Below are 22703 nucleotides of genomic sequence, written 5' to 3' on the forward strand. Positions count from 1 at the left end.
GCTGAATGGCCTACTCCTGTTCCTATGTAACTTGGCCCTTCAGTGTTAAAGTAGGGGATCTGCAGGTGGTGCTTATCGTCAGGGGAGAAGCCATGATAAAATAACCATAGATGGGCCCTGGATAGAATGGGCTTGATGCACTAAATGGCCTTTTCTTTCTCCGGACTTTCTTATGTTGTTGGTCTGGGCTGAATTTGAATCCAGGTCGGAGAGTGGCTTTGAGCTTTCCCAGAGAAGATGTGGAAGTCACAAGAACAGTCCCCACAGACGACTCTGGAGCACCTGCTGGTGTTCAGTATGACTGCGATAGTGACAGATGCCTGGAGCAAAACACTTGCCCTCTCGAGCAATGATGGTGCATGGTGTGAGGAGACCCCCCACCCCCAAAAAAGGGGGTGAAAATACTTTTTGAATCTTTAGCAGAAATATTTGGCAATTTTATTTTTGTTTGCTTACCAAAAATTGGATCTACAATTAAACGTGACACTATCGTGGGAGCACCATCACCACAAGGGCAGCAGTGGCTACATTTCAAAAGTACTTCATTGGCTGTAAAGCGCTTTGGGACGTCCTGAGGTCGTGAAAGGCGCAATAGAAAGGCTCACTGCCATCACGTTAGGGCAATGAGGGATGGTCCACATCTCAGGAACAAATAAGTACAAGTTCAATAAAACCAAGGCAAAACACTGCGAGAAATCGGAAATAAAAACAGAAAATGCTGGAAACACTCAGCAAGTTTCAGGTCTGATGAAAGGTGTTTCCAGGATTTTTTTGCTTTTAAATTTTTTTTAAAAGTTCACCCTTGGACAGACTATAGTAAATGTTCCCTGCTAACTGCACCACAGTAGGTTAAATAGCAGCAGCTTGATAATTTGTATCCAACCTCTCATAGTTGAGATAAGAAAAAAAGCTTAATATCTGAAATAAAAACAGAAAATGCTGGAAATACACACAGGTTTCTTTCAGGTGCTGATAGGCTTGCTGAGTATTTCCAGCATTTTCTGTTTTTATGTCAGTCTCCAGTGTCAATGGGGCTTAACAGTGGAGTGTTTGGTACAGCTCCTGGATTCAAAGTGTTAGCATAAAATAAAGCTCAAATTCGATGCAGTGGCTCATTGGGTTACATGTAAATTATTTCTGACTTGGACGCACCCTGGAGGTTTCAACTAAGCCATGATTTCTGCTAGAAATAATTGATGTTCATAGATCTCCACTGTTTATTTGGTAGATGGAGGAGAATTCACGGAAATGGGGGCGAGAGAAACAAGATATGTTGACAAGACTGTCTGAGTACGAACATGGTTTCACCAGAACATCCACCATGGTGTTACATGACTTTCCATTGGTGAGTGAAGTGCTTTTCCTCGTACTGTTTGTCCACTGCAAATCTTTTGTTTTCTTTTAGTTTTTTTTAAAAGAGATTTTTAATTGAGAAACCCAGATGGGTCAAGGGCCAAATTGGACAGCACCTGCGGGGATCGGGGGGGGGGTGAAGAGAGTTGTAAAAAAAATGAGATAAGTTAGAAAGTTGTGGTTGGGTGATTGCGTTTTAAAAACCTGTAGATTGTAAGAGGGAAGGAAGATTGACGAAGATAAGATGTCCCACTGTTTTGAGGTACTGGGATGGGATGAGTTGCATAGAATTACATACATCGAATTTATAGCACAGAAACAGGCCATTCGGCCCGACTGGTCTATGCCGGTGTTTATGCACCACACGAGCCTCCTCCCACCCTACTTCATCTCACCCTATCAGCATATCCTCCTATTCCTTTCTCCCTCATGTGTTTATCTAGTTTCCCCTTAAATGCATCTATGCTATTTGCCTCAACTGCTCCATGTGGTAGCGAGTTCCACATTCTCACCACTCTCTGGGTAAAGAACTTTCTCCCGAATTCCTCATTGGATTTATTAATGACTATCTTATATTTATGACCCCCTAATTTTGGACTACTGCACAGCTCCTAGACCTAGTTACAAAACAGGATCGCGGAGGCCCAGAGTTAGATTTTTTTTTATTCGTTCACGGGATGTGGGCGTCGCTGGCGAGGCCAGCATTTATTGCCCATCCCTAATTGCCCTCGATTAGGACTCCATAGGGCACTTGCTGCTTTTAATATTTTCCTTTGTCATTTTAACAGAAAAATGCATCAGATTCACTTTTGACCCAAAATCGATATGGAATGCTTGACCCTTTGGCATGAATTTCAGAAGAGGAATTTACACACGATATATCAAGAGAACATTTAATTTGAATGCCTAGTCAAATCGAAAATGAACATTGTAGCAAATAGCTAATTCAATATATAAATCAAAGCTGGTTATAGCTATCCAAAAAGAGAAAAAAAATCTGCTTCCTTGCTAAAGATACTGGTTATTTTTGTTCACAAGGCTCTGACACAGAAATACTGAATGTAAAGAAATATATATAGTTATTTTCACAAAGGTCTTAATTGTAATTTATTAATGATTGATACGTACATCATTTATTGACAATTAATGATCTGTAGATCGATAGCTTCTATTCATTGGAGAAAAGTCTCCATTTTTATATGGAGTATTTTTACACATTTGAACATAAGGATAACATATTATCCAACAAAGATTTCCATTGTTTGGTGTTTTGTTTTGGTGGGGAGAACGTGTTAAGGTGCATTTATACTGCAGCTAATGGCCTGAGACCAGTAGCCACATTGCTAGGAGTGAGTGACACCTCCAGGGACTTCTGAAGTGGTAGAGGCCATAATGCCAGTCTTTCAATGTTGCGTGAATGCTCAGACTGCTGCCATACAGGCTTTGGGTTAATACATGATCTCCTCCTTGGAAATCAGCTGGGCTGAATGGAGAGAGTTATTGATTTCAGCAATGTCACCGCTGCAATAGATAGACCTGACAAGTGAGGATGCTGTGATCTCTCCCAATGACAACACAGTCACACCATTCCTCCATTCCCCTCTGATGACTCAGTGTGCCAGAAACCGGGCATTGGCCATGCTGCCCCACATCTGTGGAAGTGCAACAGCCTGAAGCAAGAGCACCTCGGGCTACACCAACAGAGGTCGAGAGCCACCTGGGCCCTAGGAACCTTTCATAGACACTCACCTGTCCAGCCACAGGATTGTACTATGAAGCACCAGACTGGGTAGTCGAGCACAACACACACACACACCATGGCGGCAGGCACTAGAATCAGATGTTTAAATGTGCTACTGCTCAAACCACTGATGGTAAAGGGGAGAACTCCAGTAAACAGTAAAACACTGAAAAGAAAGATATCATAATCAGGGGTATTTGCAAGGGTAGTGGTTTAATAATGAATACAATTATCACTTCCTATCATGATACAAATACATACAAAGCATAAATACATCAGTGAAGCCAAATCAAGAAAATGTTTGTGTAACATGATTTTAAGAGGAAGTACACAAATGCTAAGATAGTAGCCCTATTTAACCTAAAACTGGATAAGTATTTGAAAGGAAAAAATTTGCAAGGGTACGGGGATAAGGCAGGGGAGTGGGACCAGCTGGATTGCTCTTGCATAGAGCCGGCACGGACTCGACAGGCTGAATGGCCTCCTTCCGTGCTGTAACCTTTCTATGATTCTATGATTCTAAAATTGCAAATAAATCTACATCATAAGCACTAGAGGCTAGAAATTGCTTTTGATTATAGCAGACAAATAAGAGTCTGTGTTTATTATTGCATATTAAAGCCTTTGACCACTTTGAAAATAACGTTTGCATTTGTAGAACTATTTAGTTTGTGAAATAACAAGCATTCAATGGCAGTTGCAATTTGGTGATTAAAGCAACAACAAAAAAATGAAGAGGGCATTGTGGTCACAATGTACAATTTTCAAATGGTCTCAGTTCCTGAACAGCTCACAGTGCAAACCTTAAACAATAGTTTGCTGTATAAAGATTATCATTTTTATTAAACCTAAATTGAAAACAATGATTCTGTCGCGTCATATGCAATTACCAATGAAAATCATCAATCATTGTCATTGCTTTTGTCTTACTTGTTGGAAGACAATTTATTCAGAAACAAGAATGCTACTTTAACAGATGTGGGGGAAAAAAAAAATCAAAAATAATTTAACCTACCTATCCCAGCAATTTAAAAATGCACTCCTGAACTAATATAAACATGTCAATAGAATATAATATTTAAATTGAAATTAATGTTAAAAATCATTGATCAGAAAAGAAAACTCACTTCCCCCATTTCTTCAAAAGATTGCCTTAGTACAATAGTGGCAATCTCAGGGTATAAATGTGTACTCATCAAGGAACATTTCTTGGTTGTGCCGAAATGCCTTAATCTGCAGTCTAATAGTGTGCAGGAACTAATTCTTGTGTGACAGGACTAGACATGCCTGTTCTTGATAGTGAGTGTACTACCCAGTTTTTAATTATGTCTAACAGCAATGGTTACTGATGGCTAAATTGATTTCCCTGTAGCTGTTAACTCAGCTTGAAGACATGTTCCTAGTGGTGACCCCCAGGGATCACAGCCTTTACTAATGACCTGGACAGCGATGTTGAGAGTACGGTAAGTAAGTTTGCAGATGACACCAAAATCTGTGCAAGGGTTAAGACGGTAGAGGAGTGCAATCAGATCCAAAAAGATTTCGATGTGCTTGGGGATTGGGCCACACATTGGCAAATGACGTTTAATTTAGATAAATGTAATGTCATGCGTGTTGGTAGGGCCAACACAGAATACACATATCATTTGCAGGGAACAATACTGAAAGAGGTTGAGAGAGAAAAAGATCTTGGTGTTATTGTGTACAGAACACTGAAGGTTCATGGCCAATGTAGAGAAACTGTAGCTAAAGCTAACAAGGTATTAGGTTGTATTAATAGAACCATTCAAGATAAATCAACGGACACCATCTTGACACTACACAGGACACTGGTCAGACCGCATCTAGAGTACTGTGCCCAGTTTTGGTCCCCCCACATGGTGGGTGATATAGTGGCCTTGTAACTCTCCTCTGGACCTTTTCCAAGAATGATTCCTAGCTTAAAGAACCTCAGCTACTCAGGGGTTCAAGGACTTGGTCTATTTACTTTAGAGCAGTGTAGACTTAGAGGTGACCTGATAGAGGTCTATAAAATAATTAAATCGATAGATTATTCCAGTTCAACAGGTTGGGAAGGATCACGGGACACAAGTTTAAACAATGAAAGAATAGGAATAGACTGGATGTTGGGCGGTTCTCCTTTTCCCAGAGGATTGTGAGTCTCCGGAATACATTGCCGTCTGGTGTGGTGGGTGCTGACTCTTTACATGACTTCAAGAGGGAGCTGGACCGGGATCCTGACTGGAGCAGAGATCGCATCATATAGAAGGTAAGTGTCTTTATAGATAACATTTGGTCCATGGGGTCTCCCAAAAGGGCGAGGTGCCCAATGGTGCCTCAAGTTCTTTGTTTCTTCAAGAAAAAGGGGTCAGCCTCCCCTGTTATCTTCCACCTTTCAGGGGTCTGCAGAAGCAGCTTGTGTTCCACCTCTGGTCTTAACCAATCATCACCTTACACAGTGGCTCATAACTGTTTTGCCTCATCATACCTAGTCTTGCCTTTGTGTCAAGGCTGGGAGTCCCTATTGCTCCAGGCCTCCCTTGGCTCCTTCAGATTCCCGGCCATGTAAGGCTCCATTATTTATGGTGCCCAGTATCTGATAAAGGTCCTAGCTCTAACCAAGTCAGGAATGTTTGTCTGTTTCATCTTTCAGCTTGTTCACATGACCAAGCCAGAAGGCGGAATGCTGAGGCTGCCTTTCTTGCAAATTGCTGTGATCAAAGAGCCCCCTGCCCTGATATCAGTCCTGTTCGGTCCATACATCCAGCACCAGAGTATTTAATTACATACAATCATATAAAAGAAAAAGATACACGTGCAGACGCCATTATAGCTATTTCACTTGCCCACTGTACTATGAGCAAGGGTACAATCTTGCACCCGTTAATTAATCGCCAAGAAATGATGAAAGGAACACAAAGTGCTTCCTCCACAAATGCATCTTTTCTTTCTTCACTTGATGGACTCCAAAATTAATGTGATGGGGCTCTCCGGGACGAGGATAAGGTCAAAGGTTGTTCTCACTTCAACCAGCTGGTTTGTTTCAATTTTAAAGTTCTGGAGCATCTAAAAATGAAACAGGACGATAGGCATAGAGTCAGGTATTGTAGCATTTCAATTCAACAAAGACTTGTCACAAAAGAAGCAGAATGTTAAATAAACAGCAAGTGAAAATATCATTCTGTCCATCCCACCTCACACTGCTGCTTAGGTCAGTACTCAGGCCCAATTTTATCTCCTTCCCATCTCACATTCATCGACAGATGCCAAATGTATTTTATTCGAGAGATTTGCTGCTACAGAAATGTTCTTAAATCCCCGTACGGTTTATTTTATTGGAACTATTTATAAAACCCTTGCACAAACATTGCTGAAAATTGGGAAAGTATTAAAATGTTTGAAAATGTTGGGTGTTTTTTTGATGGATTCCTCAAAATGTATTAATCTGACTGAAAAGGTTGAGTGATCCTCAAAGGCAAAGTTGTTATTGTGACATTTACCAATGTCTAGCATAAAACTAACGTGTGACTTACGTGAATTAGAAACAGCAGCATTTCTGCCTCTGCGATCCTGCGCCCAATGCACTGCCGTGGTCCAAACCCAAAGTTTAGATTTTTGAAGTAGTGCGTTTCCTGGTTCAGCCACCTTTCCGGGTTGTACCTTTCTGGCTTGTAAAATATCTCCGAGCTTCTTCCCATGGCGTACAATCCCACCTGCACTAAGGTCTATAGAAGAAAGAAACCAAACCCCATAATACTGGTTCTATATCAGTGTCGTCCAATACATTAGTTAACAAGCCACATCTGGCTAATTGGGAATCCAGTTGTGCTAATTGCATTTCTCAACTATTAAAAAAGCGTCGTTGGTCATATTATCTCAAATATTCATATTCGCATGGTGTATGCATGTGAACTTTAACCTTCTTGTGCGTTTGTAGGTAAGATGAAAAGCAGAGTTTGCAAGTGTTTTTTGATTATTGTGAGTGCTTTACTTCCTGGTTGCTGAATGGTGATAGATGTTTGTTCAGTAAATATACATACCTGAAGTACATTTACCTGTATTGTTTGAATGTGTGTAAGGTATTTACTAAAATTAGTGTTAGTGGCTAAAATGGAATGTAGCCACACCTGTGGCTAGTCAGCAATTTCTATTGGACAATTCTGTTCTGGATGGCAACAAAACAAGCACTTAAGTTGCTAACAGATCTTTCAGGACTAAACTCTTGACCACCAGAGTAAAACAGTTCCAGATAAGGTAGAAAAGATTTTTTAAAATTCATTCATGGGATGTGGGCGTCGCTGGCAAGGCCAGCCTTTATTGCCCATCCCTAATTGCCCTTAAGAAGGTGGTGGTGAGCCGCCTTCTTGAACCGCTGCAGTCCCTGTGGTGAAGGTTCTCCCTCGGCGCTGTTAGGTCGGGAGTTCCAGGATTTTGACCCAGCGATGATGAAGGAACGGCGATATATTTCCAAGTCGGGATGGTGTGTGATTTGGAGGGGAATGTGCAGGTGGTGTGCTGGTGCCATTTTGTGATGTAACATTTACAACTAATTGCGCAGAATATTCAACTTTATAATGTTGTGAAGTAACAGATTTATTGTTGGTCATTATAAAATTTGACATTGTGGGAGTTTGTATTTACTTGAGGTTGTAGACATGACAAGCTACCCCAAACTCACTGTATTTCCAGAAATCAGGGAAGCTATAGTGCATATCTAATAATATCACCACTTTCATTATTAGAAGTTAGTATAATATAGTGAATAGCCGTGTAGTATGTGCAGGAATGTTATGTCTCTATATAAATGTAGTCACTCCAAATTTTCCTATCAGTTCTCCCAGCACTGCAATGTTACATCCCCCTTCCTGCTATACCAGTGACCATAATAGTAATGGTAATGAAAAGTATGGATTGCACTAGCAATATTCAAACATTATATATACTGTAAATTATCAATATTGGGAATGGCCTAATGAGTAAATACACTGCATTTGTACTACTGAGTCATACAGACTAGGAAGGTGCCAAGTTTCATCTCCACTCTACGTTAAGTAAGCTGATCTGATCCAATGAAGCATTGGGCACTACTGCTCACCTCAATGTCTCTGGACGTGGGAGGAAAACAAAATGCCAGGATATTGGTTCCTGTTCGCTATCCATTGCCCTCGCTGGAAAGTGAATGTGGTTGGATATCAGGTGAGGACAGGATTGGCTTCAGCAGTGATGTACCCCATGATCAAACAGCCTATCACCACTCACTATCTAGGTTCACATATAAAGAATGGCTACTTGAAAAAGTTTGAAGTGCAATCATTGTTCCCATGTAGAAGGGGTGAAAGGATAATAAAAATTGGAGAAGTGTTTTGGGGGGAGATGGATGGTGCAGTGGATTACAACACTATCTCTTTGCTTCTGGGAACCATTGCGCTCTGTGAGGTATTTGATTATCTATATCTTACCCCAACTGGTATATGATAATTTTGCAACACAATGTCTTCGTTTGTATATCGCTGTAAACTTAGAGCTACTGGATGAAGCCTGTAAATATAAGTAAATTACATCAGTAAGAGACCTTGAAAAGGAAAGGGGAAGCAGTTAGACAATAACCAAAGTGACTAAAATGTTATAGATTACAACTTGATTCCTTGAATGAAAGACCTCAAATTTCGATACTAAAACCTGACAATGGAATGGTTTTACCATTTTCTCTAAAACATATTTCAAATCACTACTGTCCTGTCCAGTTAATGCTAGCTGTCAAGATTCAGAAATATTATAGTCTGTATAGTATATTGGAAAGCATACTTGACTGTGAAAGTAAACACCAATGTGGCTGACTGTTAGGCGATGCGAGATAAGGCTCTATTTTTGTTTTATTTGTTTAGTACAATTCCTGTTATCTGCGTTCCGATTAACCATGTTTTGTGGCTAATGGGAGACCACTGGGAGTCAGGCTTGTCAGATTTTTTTTCCTCCTTCACTTGTCTCCTTTGTTCTGCTCCTGCCGAAACTCATTTGGCACTGGATCAGCTGATCTGCTGACTTAAAGCTCCCATACACACAAACACCCATGACTTTGTTCTTATTTGTAAAATGTTTCAGTTGCTAAAGGACCAGAGCAAGACGGTGACAAGAGGTCCCGATAACAATCAAACGCTCCCATCTTCAGATACGAGTACTAAAAGCAGCATGAACTCTCTTCCAATGATCCAAGGGCAGAATGCGCAGTGCAAATATCAGCAGAGCGGTCGACTTTAATGCTAGTGTTACATTAAACACCCAGTCTGCTAACTGGCACAGGAGTGGCTCTGCTGGAAGGATCACTCACTGGAGGTGATGGTATGCTGCCTTTAGCTCTAATTGGGAAGCTTACTGTTGGTATTGGAAGAAGCATTTTCGGTTGCTCTAGTGCCAGCTGATCTTACAGTTAAGGAGGGGAATGCTGCTGTGGAATCTCGATATTTGGACAATTTTCATTATCCACCTGGGATCCGTCTCCATTGTGGCAGATAATCGAGATTCCGCTGTAGTTTAAAATGGAGCTATTTTTAAAAAAATTACAGAAGTACTGCATACTCTAGTTTTAAAAAAAACACAACCCTTTGTCAACTCCACAAAATAAAATCATCTCAGTGTTGCATTATCCCGTTAAATGGTAATTGGAATTTGGATCTGGATGGGTATCTATAACTATAATTTATTTTTATTTGTAAAATGTTTCAGTTGCTCATTTATTACTTTTGGAGACCTAATCTTGGGTGATATTCCCTGTTGCTTGACCTGTGGGAATTGCTGCACTAGATTAGTGCATCAGTTCTTTTCACGGGGAAGGTGGAAAACACAATAATGTGTAGGTGTACTAGGGTTTAGTTTGTTCATTTTGGCCAGATGAGATATACGGTGGCCAATCTGAAGCACATGCAGATAAGAGAATCATTTCCAATTCTATGTTATGTTATCTTTTGAACGTTGCACAGATTGGCTGTAGATGGAAATTTGAAAATCCAACACGGATAACTATATTAGTTGAAATTCAATTCTGTTTATGAGGCCATTTGAACCTTGCTGCCATGCAAAGGCCTCGAGGCCGTGAACTTTGAATATGACCCCATCTGATAGACATTGCATCCATTACCAATGTTAGAGATTGTGGTGCAGTGTTTAACCTGAACCCCGACAGAACATTCAATTCTTGTGCTCATTTCAGTGCACTAAACAAATCATTATCAATAGGTTGGGGAACCAATGATTTAGGTTTAGCCGCAGAAGACTTATGAAAAGCCTGGGAAAAAGTAACACAGAAATGGCTGCACTCCCCTAATGGCTCCATTAGTAAATGCATTGTCCACTGTGAAGCTGAGGTTTACCGGACAGGAAGGTCCCAGGTTTGATCCTTAGTTTATGCTAACCTTGGCCAACATGGTAATAGGGGTGCTACAATTGACCTCAGTGTCTTTGGCACAAGGAAAGGAAAAAAATCAAACAGAGTTCTTGCTGCTGATTGCTAATCAATGAACTTGGCTGGAAAGTGCATGAGTGAAACAGCCGTTATCTCCCAAGGTCAAAGTGATCTGCCAATGCTCACTATCACTTGAAGAATAACATTTGGGTGAGGCAATGGAGAGAGGTTGATGGCGTGAAATTGTACTTCAGCGTAAGTCAGCATCTTGCAAAGGGAAAAAATGAGGAGAAAGAAAAGCAGCTGTTGTCCAAAATATATCAGTGACATTCAGTCGGCATTAAAAAGGAGATGGCAGCCAACAAGCACTAGAACACATGGGGGGGGGGGGATTTTAACCCCCAGGAACAGGTGGGAGGTGTAAATCGAAACTTTTTTGATCGCGACCGCAACCTGGCTTCAACACGCCCACTTGCGGGTTTAATGTGGGTGCGTTTGGATGCGTGCATGGAACATACTCGCCAAGGTCTGCGTCCCCAATTAGTGCCGGCAGGCGGGTTGTTAGCGGGGCAATTAATATCGTTCCGGGACGTCAAGAACTTTTTTTTTTAAAAACTGAATTTAACATAAGTTCAAATTTAACTTCTCCAGCGCGGGTTTCCTGGGCCTTCTGATTCTCGCCAGTGAAAAGGAGGAGAGAAGAGCCAGGTTATTGCACTGCTTGTGGGCCAGGAGGAGCAAGAGTGTTTCCTCCAGGCCCAACAAGCCTACCTGCCTCGATTGGACCCCCATGATCGGCCGAGCCTCCCAGTGTGCAAGACCCCTATCTACCTTTTCAACTCTTCTCCTGATGTCCTCCATGGCCCACCACCCCCAATCCTCTCAACGTCCCCCCGCCCCAATCTTCGCAGGGGTCCCCCCGCCCCAATCTTCGCAGCGGTCCCCCCGCCCCAATCTTCGCAACGGTCCCCCCGCCCCAATCTTCGCAACGGTCCCCCCGCCCCAATCTTCGCAACGGTCCCCCCGCCCCAATCATCGCAGCGGTCCCCCCGCCCCAATCATCGCAGCGGTCCCCCCGCCCCAATCTTCTCAACAATCCCCGCACCCTGATCTTCTCAACGGTCCACAGCCCACGATCTCTCCCTCCCTCCCCCTGCTCCCCTCCGAACCCCTTTCAATCAGGCTGGCTGCTGGGTGCGAGACCCAGAAGTACCATTTTTAATCATTCAATTAGGGTGTGATCGCACGTTCTGATCCGCCATCGTGCCTGAAAAATCCCCCCGCCCCCGCTCTCTTCCCGACTCCAAGTCAAAATTACGCCCGTGGAAGCAGTATGTTGGAAAAAGTGACATTCCCAGAGATGTTCAAAGGAAATGCTCAGAAAAGGGAAGTGTTACTCTAACTTCAACTGATACTTCTTAAAACTAACAAGGAAATCAAGTGGAGCAATCCCAGTCAATACTGGGCCTTCGTCCAGTAGAGAAAACTCACTCTTGTGCTAAATACCTGCAAATGCTACAGTCACTGATACAATCACAGAAAGGTATGTTGTAAACACTCTGGTGGCAGAAGTCAGGCCAAAAGAGAATAACCTTGTACTGATAATTTCTTCACTGTATATGAAACTTTGGGAGCTCCTCGTACTGAGGAAAAATTATCGCATAGAACTGTCTTAAAGGTACTCAATAACCAACTAGAGTTCCAGGAAGACTGTCTGAATGGTGTAAAGCACAGTGACCATTTTGATCTTCTCTTCCAAAATTCAAAAATGCTATTTATTTGATAAAATGCAAAGCCTATTCCCTAACCCAAGTGTCTAAAGCTGTTTAGTTAACATGCTGAACAATTTGCATGTTTAGTAGAAAGAGTGAATAGGGAGAAACTGTTTCCACTAGCAGAAGGGTTGGTAACCAGAGGACACAGATTTAAGGTAATTGGCAAAAGAACCAGAGGAGAGATGAGGAGAATCTTTTTTTAATGCAGCGAGTTGTTATAATCTGGAATACACTGACTGAAAGGGTGGTTGAAGCAGATTCAATAGTAACTTTCAAAAGGGAATTGGATAAATACTTGAAGGGCAAAAAAATTGCAGGGCCATGGGGAAAGAGCTGGGGAATGGGACTAATTAGATAGTTCTGCCAAAGAGCTGGCACGGGCACGATGGCCCAAATGGCCTTCTTCTGTGCTCTATGATTCTAGTGGTTATTCAGAAAACCTGAAAGAAATGCAGAGCAATTGAATTCAGATGATATCAGTCTAAAGGAGGCAGATGCAATGGATCGTTGTGTGTGAATCTATATTCTATGTGATCCATTAATTTAATTGTTTCCTGTTTTCCTTGTAAATAAAGTTGGAACTCCTGTTTGCCACAATGAATTTGTCTGTGCGCGAATCATAAAAACCCAAAAACCTTACACCTCCAGTCCACTAATTCTCCCATTATAGCATCCAGCAGCATTTTGAATGTTCCTAAAGTTCCTGTAGCACGCCCGAAATATTATTCCAACATTTTATCACTCTTTGAGTAAAGAAGTTCTTCTAACATTGGATTAAACTTACTTTTCACTCATTTAAATTCCCTTAGCTTACTTTGAAGTAATATTCTGCATTTAACTTGTCGATGCTATTGAACACTTTTTTAGATTTTGAGGTGCTTGCAGCCCATAAAGGAGTTCCAAAAGCACTGCTAATGCCGAAATGGATGGAGCCATTTGATTGTGGCATCATTCCTGGATTGTTAGCGAGAAATAATTCACAATTCTGAGGTCTTCTGGAAATTTTGAGGTTAGTATATGTATGTATATATTAAGTGAATCTTCTGTGGCACTGGTCATAGGAACATTAAATAAGACAAAGTAGAATGTGGGGGTTTGCCATTTTACGGGTTAATTGCTATGAATTCTTGAAATGAATGCTGGAGTCAGTTACAAGTCACCCTGTAAACCAGAACCCCAACTCTGTTTGACTGACAGGTCAATTAAGAGGATAAGAGACATTGTGAAACTAGTAAATTCTTGGAGAAGGGAAGCTGAATCACAGCATTTTTGGATTGTTTTGCATCTTTAATACGGCTGAGTACAGGAGGTAGAAAGTGTTTAATTTGTTTTTTTAACTTTCCTATCTTTATACCTAGCTTGGAGCTGTTGAATTGTTTTTAGTTTGTCGTACTTACTTGTCTGTCGTCCGTTACAGGACTAGGGCTTGGAGTCAATCACAGGGGAAGAATGAACCAATAAGGTGTGATAAAATAAATGTGTCTAGGTTAGAATAAATTTGCTTATGATTAAGTGTGACTGAAAGGTGTTTCACATATGTGTGTGATGGTGCACAACATGCAAGACTTTTAATGTATTAATTTGTAATAAATAGTAAAATGCATTATAGCTATGTTGCAGCATTTAGTTTGCTCATTTCATTAAATCTACCCTGGTTGTTTTTTTTGCTTTTTTCCCCTTACCTTCCCATGCCATACACCATTCTCCAACTGATGTAGGGGTCGAATGTTAATCCAGAGTGGGGGGTGGGGCGAGTGTGAATCACAATCGCCTGTCATTCCATTCAGTCCAGAAGCGCCTCGACTTTAAAATTCTCACCCTTGTTTTCAACTCTTTCTGTGGCCTTGCCCCTCCCTACCTCTAACCTCCTCCAGCCCTACAATTCTCCGAGATCTCTGCGCTCCTCCAATTCTGGCCTCTTGCGCATCCCCAATTTTCTTCGCTCCACCATTGGCGGCAGTGCCTTCAGTTGACATGGCCCTAAGCTCTTGAATTCCCTCCCTAAACCTCTCCGCCTCTCTACCTCTCTCTCCTCCTTTAAGACGCTCCTTGAAACGTACCTCTCCTGTCCTAAGATTTCTTTATGTGGCTCGGTGTCAAATTTTGTTCGATAATCGCTCCTGTGAAGCACCTTGGGGTGTTTTACTATGTTAAAAGTGCGATATAAATGCAAGTCACCTCCTCAGTCTTTCTAAATGCCATAAGAATTTGAGAGGTACACATCTGTTGCTTTTCATAACTACAAGATGTTTCTTACCTCAGTGTTTCCTTCAGTGCAGCTCTGAGTAGTGGCACTGACTTTAACATCTGTAATGGATCACCCCCTGTTTTCTGATTGGCTGCTATAATCTCATTGCGTAATTTCTCCTGTACGATGGGGTTTTTGGCAAGCTCGTACATAGTCCATAATAGGGTCATGGAAGTCTGTTTCATGAAAATAAAATTACAAGATTACAGCAGATTTTTAAAAAGTTTATATTGATAGAAAGTATGACGATTGATGCACACATATATGCTATGTATAGTGTCTGTCCACATTTATCATACTTACCAAGGAAGCTGAGATTGACCTCTACACAATCAGGATTGGGAACCCTGGGTGATTTTTTAAACCCCTTTCTTCCCTAATCCAGCGATGATGTGGAGATGCCGGTGATGGACTGGGGTTGACAAATGTAAGGAATCTTACAACACCAAGTTATAGTCCAACAGTTTTATTTGAAAATCACAAGCTTTCGGAGGCTTTCTCCTTCGTCAGGTGAAGTGTGGGATTCCTTGAATGTTACCGCATTTATAGTCCGAGAACAATACCTGGTGATTACAGATAATCTTTCCAAATGCCCGTTGTCAAGGCAATCAAAGTGTTCAGACAGAGAGATGTTACATACAGGACCACCGAATATACAAACGGCCAGAACAAAAGACAGAGAGAGAGAGAAACATCCGAAAGGAAGAGAAAGAGAGAGAATGACCCGTTGTATTAAAAACAGATAACTTTTTTTCGCTGGTGGGGTTACGTGTAGCGTGACATGAACCCAAGATCCCGGTTGAGGCCGTCCTCATGGGTGCGGAACTTGGCTATCAATTTCTGCTCGACGATTTTGCGTTGTCGTGTGTCTCGAAGGCCGCCTTGGAGAACGCTTACCCAAAGATCGGTGGCTGAATGTCCTTGACTGCTGAAATGTTCCCCGACTGGGAGGGAACCCTCCTGTCTGGCGATTGTTGTGCGGTCTCCGTTCATCCGTTGTCGCAGTGTCTGCATGGTCTCGCCAATGTACCATGCTCTGGGGCATCCTTTCTTGCAACGTATGAGGTAGACAACGTTGACCGAGTCACAGGAATATGAACCATGTACCTGGTGGGTGGTGTCCTCTCGTGTGATGGTGGTATCTGTGTCGATGATCTGGCATGTCTTGCAGAGGTTGCTGTGGCAGGGTTGTGTGGTGTCGTGGACGCTGTTCTCCTGAAGGCTGGGTAATTTGCTGCGAACGATGGTCTGTTTGAGGTTGGGTGGCTGTTTGAAGGCGAGGAGTGGAGGCGTGGGGATGGCCTTAGCGAGGTGTTCGTCGTCATCGATGACATGTTGAAGGCTGCGGAGAACATGGCGTAGTTTCTGCGCTCTGGGGAAGTACTGGACGACGAAGGGTACTCTGTTGGTTGCGAACCGTGTTAGTCTTCTGAGGAGGTCTATGCGATTTTTCGCTGTGGCCCGTCGGAACTGTCGATCGACGAGTCGAGCGTCATATCCCGTTCTTACCTCGCTGGACGATTTGTGCTGCGCCGCTCTGCCATTAGCCTCGTGAAAACGGCAGCTCACCCACAACCTTTCTGTGAGTTTCATGAAATTGCTGCATTTGTGCATTAATTGCCTATTAAAATCACTGTAGAAAGCTAGGGCTGCTACTTAACACCATAAGTACCTTTCTAATGGGGCGTCTTATGTTCCTACAATGCCAATCAACCTCTCAGGCCCAGAAAGGGAACAATTTAAACTGTGGAATCTCATTCCTACAGGTAGTAAATTATTGTTAGAGATTCTTAAAACTCAAAAAAAAAATTTTCTTACTTTTCCTTTTTGTCTCTTTTTTTTCTCTCAATGCAATTTTTCTTTCTTCTCTTTATTTCTCTTTCTTTACCTGATTTGACTCTAATTCACTCTATTTTCTTCTTCATTGTTCCTCTGATTCTTTCTCAATCCTTAAGTCCCAGTGGTTAAGGATTGTTCACCAAAGTCCGTTATCAGCTCGCACTTCCATCAACTTACAGGGCAAAATGTTTTCCGAGCTAAATGGTGAGGGGAAAGTCTAACTAGCAGGGCACGCTGTGAGATACCCCACTCCAGCAAAATCTGGGCCAATAACTGAATTTGTATTAGTCAACACATTACTTTTCATTTAAGTTAAACAACCAATAATGTAGGTAATTTTAAGTTTATACACTGCATTCTGGGCTACACTTTTATGTCACGCCCTCCCTTCCTCAAAAACTCCAATCACTCAGTTAAACCACGGCAACTCATGCCATCCACCAAAATACTCTCCTCTGCAGTTTTGAGCAAAACCTACAAGCAGGACCATTTCCAATTAACTGCATTTGGACCATAACTAAGAGATTCTCCCAGTTAATTGCTAACACATCAGCTGCTATCTTTGTGAATGGGGTACTGGGATCCATAAAATACACATGTTGAGAGTGATGTATGTGAACCTCCCTTTCTCCTTCTGACTGTCTCTTTTTCTTTTAAAAATGCATTCTTGGATTTTCACTCAAAATCTTTGATAGCCTCTGTGTTTTTGGTTTTTCTTATCATATTTTGACTGCTTTCTAAATCATTCCCAATGCTATGGCACTTCTACAGATTTTTGGATGGTGAAAGAAGGATGGAATCATGCACACATTCCTAGTTGTAAATTTAAAGGAACAGTACCACTTTTGTTAACCTAGGTGGGGTTTCGTTTCAACAATTTTTTAGTCTTGCCTATTATCTACACGTGATTAGTCAAATAATTCAAAATACAGTTTTATTTGAAGGGTTACTTTGTACAGTTACTAATTATATCACTATACACAAAATAAAATTGTTCCTTGTTATTCAGAAACCTAAACATTATACTTGAATGATAAATGCAAGTTATATAATCGGAACTTGTTCAATACTGCGAATGTCCTTTCCTCCTTTTTCCTGCTATGTTATGATTCACTGTCAAGTGATGAAACATTTTTCTCCTACCGTGTCAACTCCACCTGCCATAAGCTCTGTAATGCTAGCTTTGATGTCATCCACGGATAACTTGTCTTGCAGCAATAGATCTGCAACAACCCCGGAATACTTTTTGTCATTTTTGAGTCCCAGATGGAACTGCCTGTATGATTTCTGTACAAACGCATTTGCTGTGATTGAAAATAGAATGTATGTTATTAAAAACTTGGTTTTCAACCAACTTCAAAGCACAACTATTTCACTGCTAGGCAAGGATTTTTCTATAAACTAGCAATCTAACCATCACTAATCATACTTAGTATTCTTTTCATTGCATAATTTTGCTACATATTTTTGCAGCAGTCAATATCATTTTGTCAGTGTTTGATAAGCTATGTTGAACTTGATTAAAAAGTATTACCCCCTAGTATCCTAAAGCAGATTGTTTTAGCATTTATGCAAAGCCATGCTGTTCCCTGGAGACTGAATGCAGATTTGTGCCATGGATGTCCACATGACAGGTTCTTGATCTCAGTCATGACACTGGGGGAAGCAGTGAGCATAGGACAGGCATGTCCCAAGTGAGAGAGCAAGAATCAGAGAGAGTGGGAGTCTCCTGGGGCAACTCACAGTACACAGCAGCACTGTTTGACATCCTGGAGAAAGTTTCCTAAAAAAACAAATTTGGCTGAGGTATAGTGTGTAACATGTGGAGTCCTAAAAAAAGAGTAGAAAATGAGGAGGTTAAAATAAACTTATGACAAACTCTCCCATCTTGGTCGCTCCTCTTGGTGTTGCTTCCATCTTCGCTCCCTCAAGCCCAAGGGGTGCAGATTTGAGCACATCTGGTGCACAATTGGTTTAGCTATCCAACAGCAGATCCATAACCACACCAAACACTATCAGGCCTCACTCTCCTCTGCTTAAACCGCCCACTACTTTAGGATCATTCTCGAGAGCAAAGATAAGCCCGTTTCTTTTCTCCATGACCCAACTTCTCCTTAAACCTCTCTCCCCACCTCCTCTATCCTCATCTTCAACAAGTGTGAGGAGCTCATGGACTTATTTGTCACTATAATTGAGACCATTCGTTCAGCTGCTTCTGTTGCTTCCCCCTTCTCCTTGCCACCAATCCAAATCTCACCCTTGCCCTTCCCTGAACCCGCATTTTTCTCTAGTTTCTCTGCCATCTCAACTCATGCCATCTCCAAGCTCATCTTGTCCATGAGACCATTTCCTGCTCCACTGAACCCATTCCCACCAAATTGCTGATCACCCAACTTTTCTTTGTAGCCCCAATGCTAACTGACATTATAAATAGTTCCCTCTCCTCAGGTACTTGTCCCCCTTTCTTTCAAAACCGCCATCATCACACCTCCCCTGAAAAAACCCACCCTTGACTCTTCTATCCATGCAAACTACTGCCCCATCTTCAACCTCCCCATCCTCTCCAAAATCCTTGAACGTGTTGTCGCCTCCCAAATTTAAGGTCCAGCTTTCCCGTAACTTCCTGTTTGAATCTCTCCAATTAGATTTCCGCCCCTACCAAGGCAGCACTAACCAATATCAAAGATGGCATCCTCTGTGACTGTGGTGCATTATCCTGCCTTGACCTCTCTGAAGCCTATAATACGGTCGACCACACCATTCTTATCTAACTCCTCTCCTCAATTAGGAACAGGAGAAGGCCATTCAGTCCCTCGAGCCTGTTCTGCTATTCAATCAGATCATGGTTCATCTGTACCTCAATTCCATTTACCCGCTTTTGATCCATATCCCTTGATACCCTGACCTAACAAAAATCTATTGATCTCAGTCTTGAAAGTTCCAATTGACCCCCAGCATCCATAGCCTTTTGGGGGAGAGAGTTACAGATTTCCACTGCCCTTTGTATTTAAAAACTGCTTTCTAATTTCACTCTTGAATGGCCTAGCTCTAATTGTTAGATTCTGCACCAAATCCCGCTCACTCTTCAACCCTTGTCTTTGCTTGGCCTCCAGTCCCCCAATTTAAATTCATACAAAACTCTGCTGCCCATATCCTAACTCGCACCAAGTCCCATTCACCCACTACCCCTCTGCTCACTGACCTACATTGGCTCCCAGTCCGGCAACGCCTTGAATTTAAAATTCTTGTCCTTGTTTTCGAATACCTCCGTGGCCTCGCACCGCCTATCTCTGTAACCTCCTCCAGCCCTACAACATTCCGAGATCTCTGCGCTCCTCCAACTCTGGCCTTTTGCGCACCCCCGATTTCCATCGTCCCACCATTCAGTTCTGGAATTCCCTCCCTGAACAATTTAAGATTATATAACCATTACTAAAATTGTTCATTTCCCTACCAATGAGATGCCTAAGGCCTTTTAGTAGTGTCCTACATTAAACAATCAGCTACCTCTGAAACTATCATGCAGTCGCAACCATACCTAACCAAACTTGAATGAAGCATGCATTTTTTTAAGTGGCCAACTTAGGGGTGTAGAGTTCAAGTCCATGTTGTTCTTATTTGTCATTGGAGATTGATGTTCCCTCAATGGCCAGGTTTAATTTGGCCTCAGCTGAGGGATTAATCACAGTGGTCAAAATGCTCCATACCAGGAAGAGGTATGTAGTAGAACAAAGCCCAATTATTAGAATTGCCAATCACAGAAAAAGCGCAAATGCCAACTGAAGATAAATCTGTGACCAGGAATGTCCTTGCTGAAAAGTTTGTTGCTAGTGGGAAGGTACTGGAAGGAGTAAAACCAAATTAAAAATAGAAATAGCCAGTTTGCATTAAATAATCAAAATTTAATCGGAAATGGGAATTCAACTACTAAATAATTGGGCTTTGTTCTACTACATACCTCTTCCTGGTATGGAGCATTTTGACCACTGTGATTAATCCTTCAGCTGAGGCCAAATTAAACTTGGCCACTGAGGGAAAATCAATCTCCAATGACAAATAAGAACAACCTGGACTTGAACTCTGCACCCCAAAGTTGGCCACTTAAAAAAATGCATGCTTCATTCAAGTTTGGTTAGGTATGGTTGCGACTGAGGCTCTATCAGCTATACAAAACCCTGGTTAGATCGCACCTGGAGTACTGTGAGCAGTTCTGGGCACCGCACCTTCGGAAGGACATATTGGCCTTGGAGGGAGTGCAGCGTAGGTTTACTAGAATGATACCCGGACTTCAAGGGTTAAGTTACGAGGAGAGATTACACAAATTGGGGTTGTATTCTCTAGAGTTTCGAAGGTTAAGGGGTGATCTGATCGAAGTTTATATGATATTAAGGGGAACGGATAGGGTGGATAGAGAGAAACTATTTCCGCTGGTTGGAGATTCTAGGAGTAGGGGGCACAGTCTAAAAATTAGAGCCAGACCTTTCAGGAGCGAGAGTAGAAAACATTTCTACACACAAAGGGTGGTAGAAGTTTGGAACTCTCTTCCGCAAACGGCAATTGATACTAGCTCAATTGCTAAATTTAAATCTGAGATAGATAGGTTTTTGGCAATCAAAGGTATTCAGGGATATGGGCCAAAGGCGGGTATATGGAGTTAGATCACAGATCAGCCATGATCTTATCAAATGGCGGAGCAGGCACGAGGGACTGAATGGCCTACTCCTGTTCCTATGTTCCTAATTTCCATATTAACAGAGGCCATCTGATTCATCCTGATTTCTCACCATGTGCAAAAATTGTATCCCAAGCATCAACGTGATCTAGCCAGATCTTCGAATTGATTGATTTCAGTAGTCTGGGTGGAATATAAAGCATTGGTGATGTGGATTTGAACATCAATGTAACTGAATCAATAAACTTTTGCGATGTAGTGTCATGGTCACTCTGCAGTAAGCCAAGACGTTCTCCATATAAAATGTGGCAAATAGCTGTAAAAAAAAAGAATAAGGAAGATTTTTCATTATCTCGATATGAATCAGTGTAGAAACATTGAAGATATTGGGGGAAGGGATGGGGGAGAGGGGAGGGAAGGGGGGGGTCGAGATTGGGAGGGGGAAGCAGCCTGGGGCAGCAGCAGACCAGCTTCATCTTGTGCAGCCTGCCTCTTGCTCCCACATAAAATAATTTAAAACTTACTTTTTTGGGTCTTTTTTGGCTGTTATGCCTGTAAAAGCAGGCGAATGGTGCACAGCAATCGCTGTCCTAAAATAGCAATTGTGATTTACACCTTAAAAGGGGCCCACTGCACTTCTGCCGCCCAGCAGTAGGCCCCTGTAAAAGTGACAGCAGCTCAAAGACTTGGTGTTAACTGGATGGTAAGTCTACCAACCCCTTTTGAGGCCGTTACTGCTCTGTTAACACAGATTTCAATGAGTTAGAATCAGCCCCATTGTGCCCCCAAGTTTAGATTTGAAAGGTGGCTTCTTTGATATATATTTTCTCTTGCAACCTCGCCCACAAACTTCAGACCAGCCCCAACTTTCTGTGGCGAGTTTAGTTCATATCTACCACGCAAATACAGCATGCCTTCAATGCATTTCAGTGGTGAGGCAGACAGCGAGATGTTGTTTTCACAAAGCTAATGGCGGAGCAGTGCAACTCAGACAGCAACTTTTGGATATTTGAGTTTAACCGTGCATCTGCCCCTTGCCTGAAGTTGTTGTACCATTTGTGCATAAATAACGATGCGTGCCATTAGCCTCAATGTTATTTTGACAGCAAAATCTGGCTAATATCTTTGCGTTAAGAACAAAACTGCAGAATTAGCACCAGAATGTGAGTAATTTATGTAAATAATTGAATTGAGCTCCTCCCAAGGAACAGAATTGGCGCCGATTCCAAATCTGGAGTGACTTTAAAGGCACTATAATGTGATATAAAAAGGTATCTCTCCCCCCAAAAAATGAACATAACATTCATAGTCCTATCTGTAGCAGAACATTCAACAAAAAACAAAAATTAACATTGATTCAGTGATTTAACAAAAGGAACTGTTTTACCTCCGTGTGTTAGCTGGCATTAGGAACATGAGTAAGAGATTTGCATGATATCACTTCATCACTTAGTTCATACATGTGCTAACGCACTATGCCACTCAGCTATGTAACACATAAGAACATAAGAAATAAAAGGCGGCACCTCTGATAATGCAGCACTCCCTCAGTACTGCACTGAAGTATCAGACTGGATTAGGTGCTCAAGTCTCTGGAGTGGGACTTGAACCCACAATCTTCTGACTCAGAGGCGAGAGTGCTGCTACGGCTGATTCTTAGCACAAAGGGTTTCATC

The 22703-nt window shown here is 42.0% G+C and overlaps 2 protein-coding genes across 2 annotated transcripts in view; one reads left to right on the plus strand and one right to left on the minus strand.

Moving 5' to 3' along the window:
- Nucleotides 1-4021, plus strand: part of ccdc33 (coiled-coil domain containing 33) — a 220256-nt gene extending 216235 nt beyond the window's left edge. Inside the window, exons 22-23 of the mRNA XM_067973542.1 lie at nt 1229-1345; nt 2142-4021. Of these exons, the coding sequence (XP_067829643.1) occupies nt 1229-1345; nt 2142-2204 (180 nt within the window). The 3' untranslated portion in view covers nt 2205-4021. The remainder of the gene's footprint in view (nt 1-1228; nt 1346-2141) is intronic.
- Nucleotides 3289-22703, minus strand: part of LOC137304813 (cholesterol side-chain cleavage enzyme, mitochondrial-like) — a 30944-nt gene continuing 11529 nt past the window's right edge. The window contains exons 4-9 of the mRNA XM_067973541.1: nt 21140-21343; nt 17499-17659; nt 14526-14692; nt 8554-8632; nt 6628-6819; nt 3289-6160 (exon numbers count right to left, since the gene is read on the minus strand). Coding sequence (XP_067829642.1) covers nt 6047-6160; nt 6628-6819; nt 8554-8632; nt 14526-14692; nt 17499-17659; nt 21140-21343 — 917 coding nt within the window. The 3' untranslated portion in view covers nt 3289-6046. The remainder of the gene's footprint in view (nt 6161-6627; nt 6820-8553; nt 8633-14525; nt 14693-17498; nt 17660-21139; nt 21344-22703) is intronic.

Source organism: Heptranchias perlo, chromosome 38 (assembly GCF_035084215.1).
Source record: "Heptranchias perlo isolate sHepPer1 chromosome 38, sHepPer1.hap1, whole genome shotgun sequence".
Taxonomy (NCBI): Eukaryota; Metazoa; Chordata; class Chondrichthyes; order Hexanchiformes; family Hexanchidae; genus Heptranchias; species Heptranchias perlo.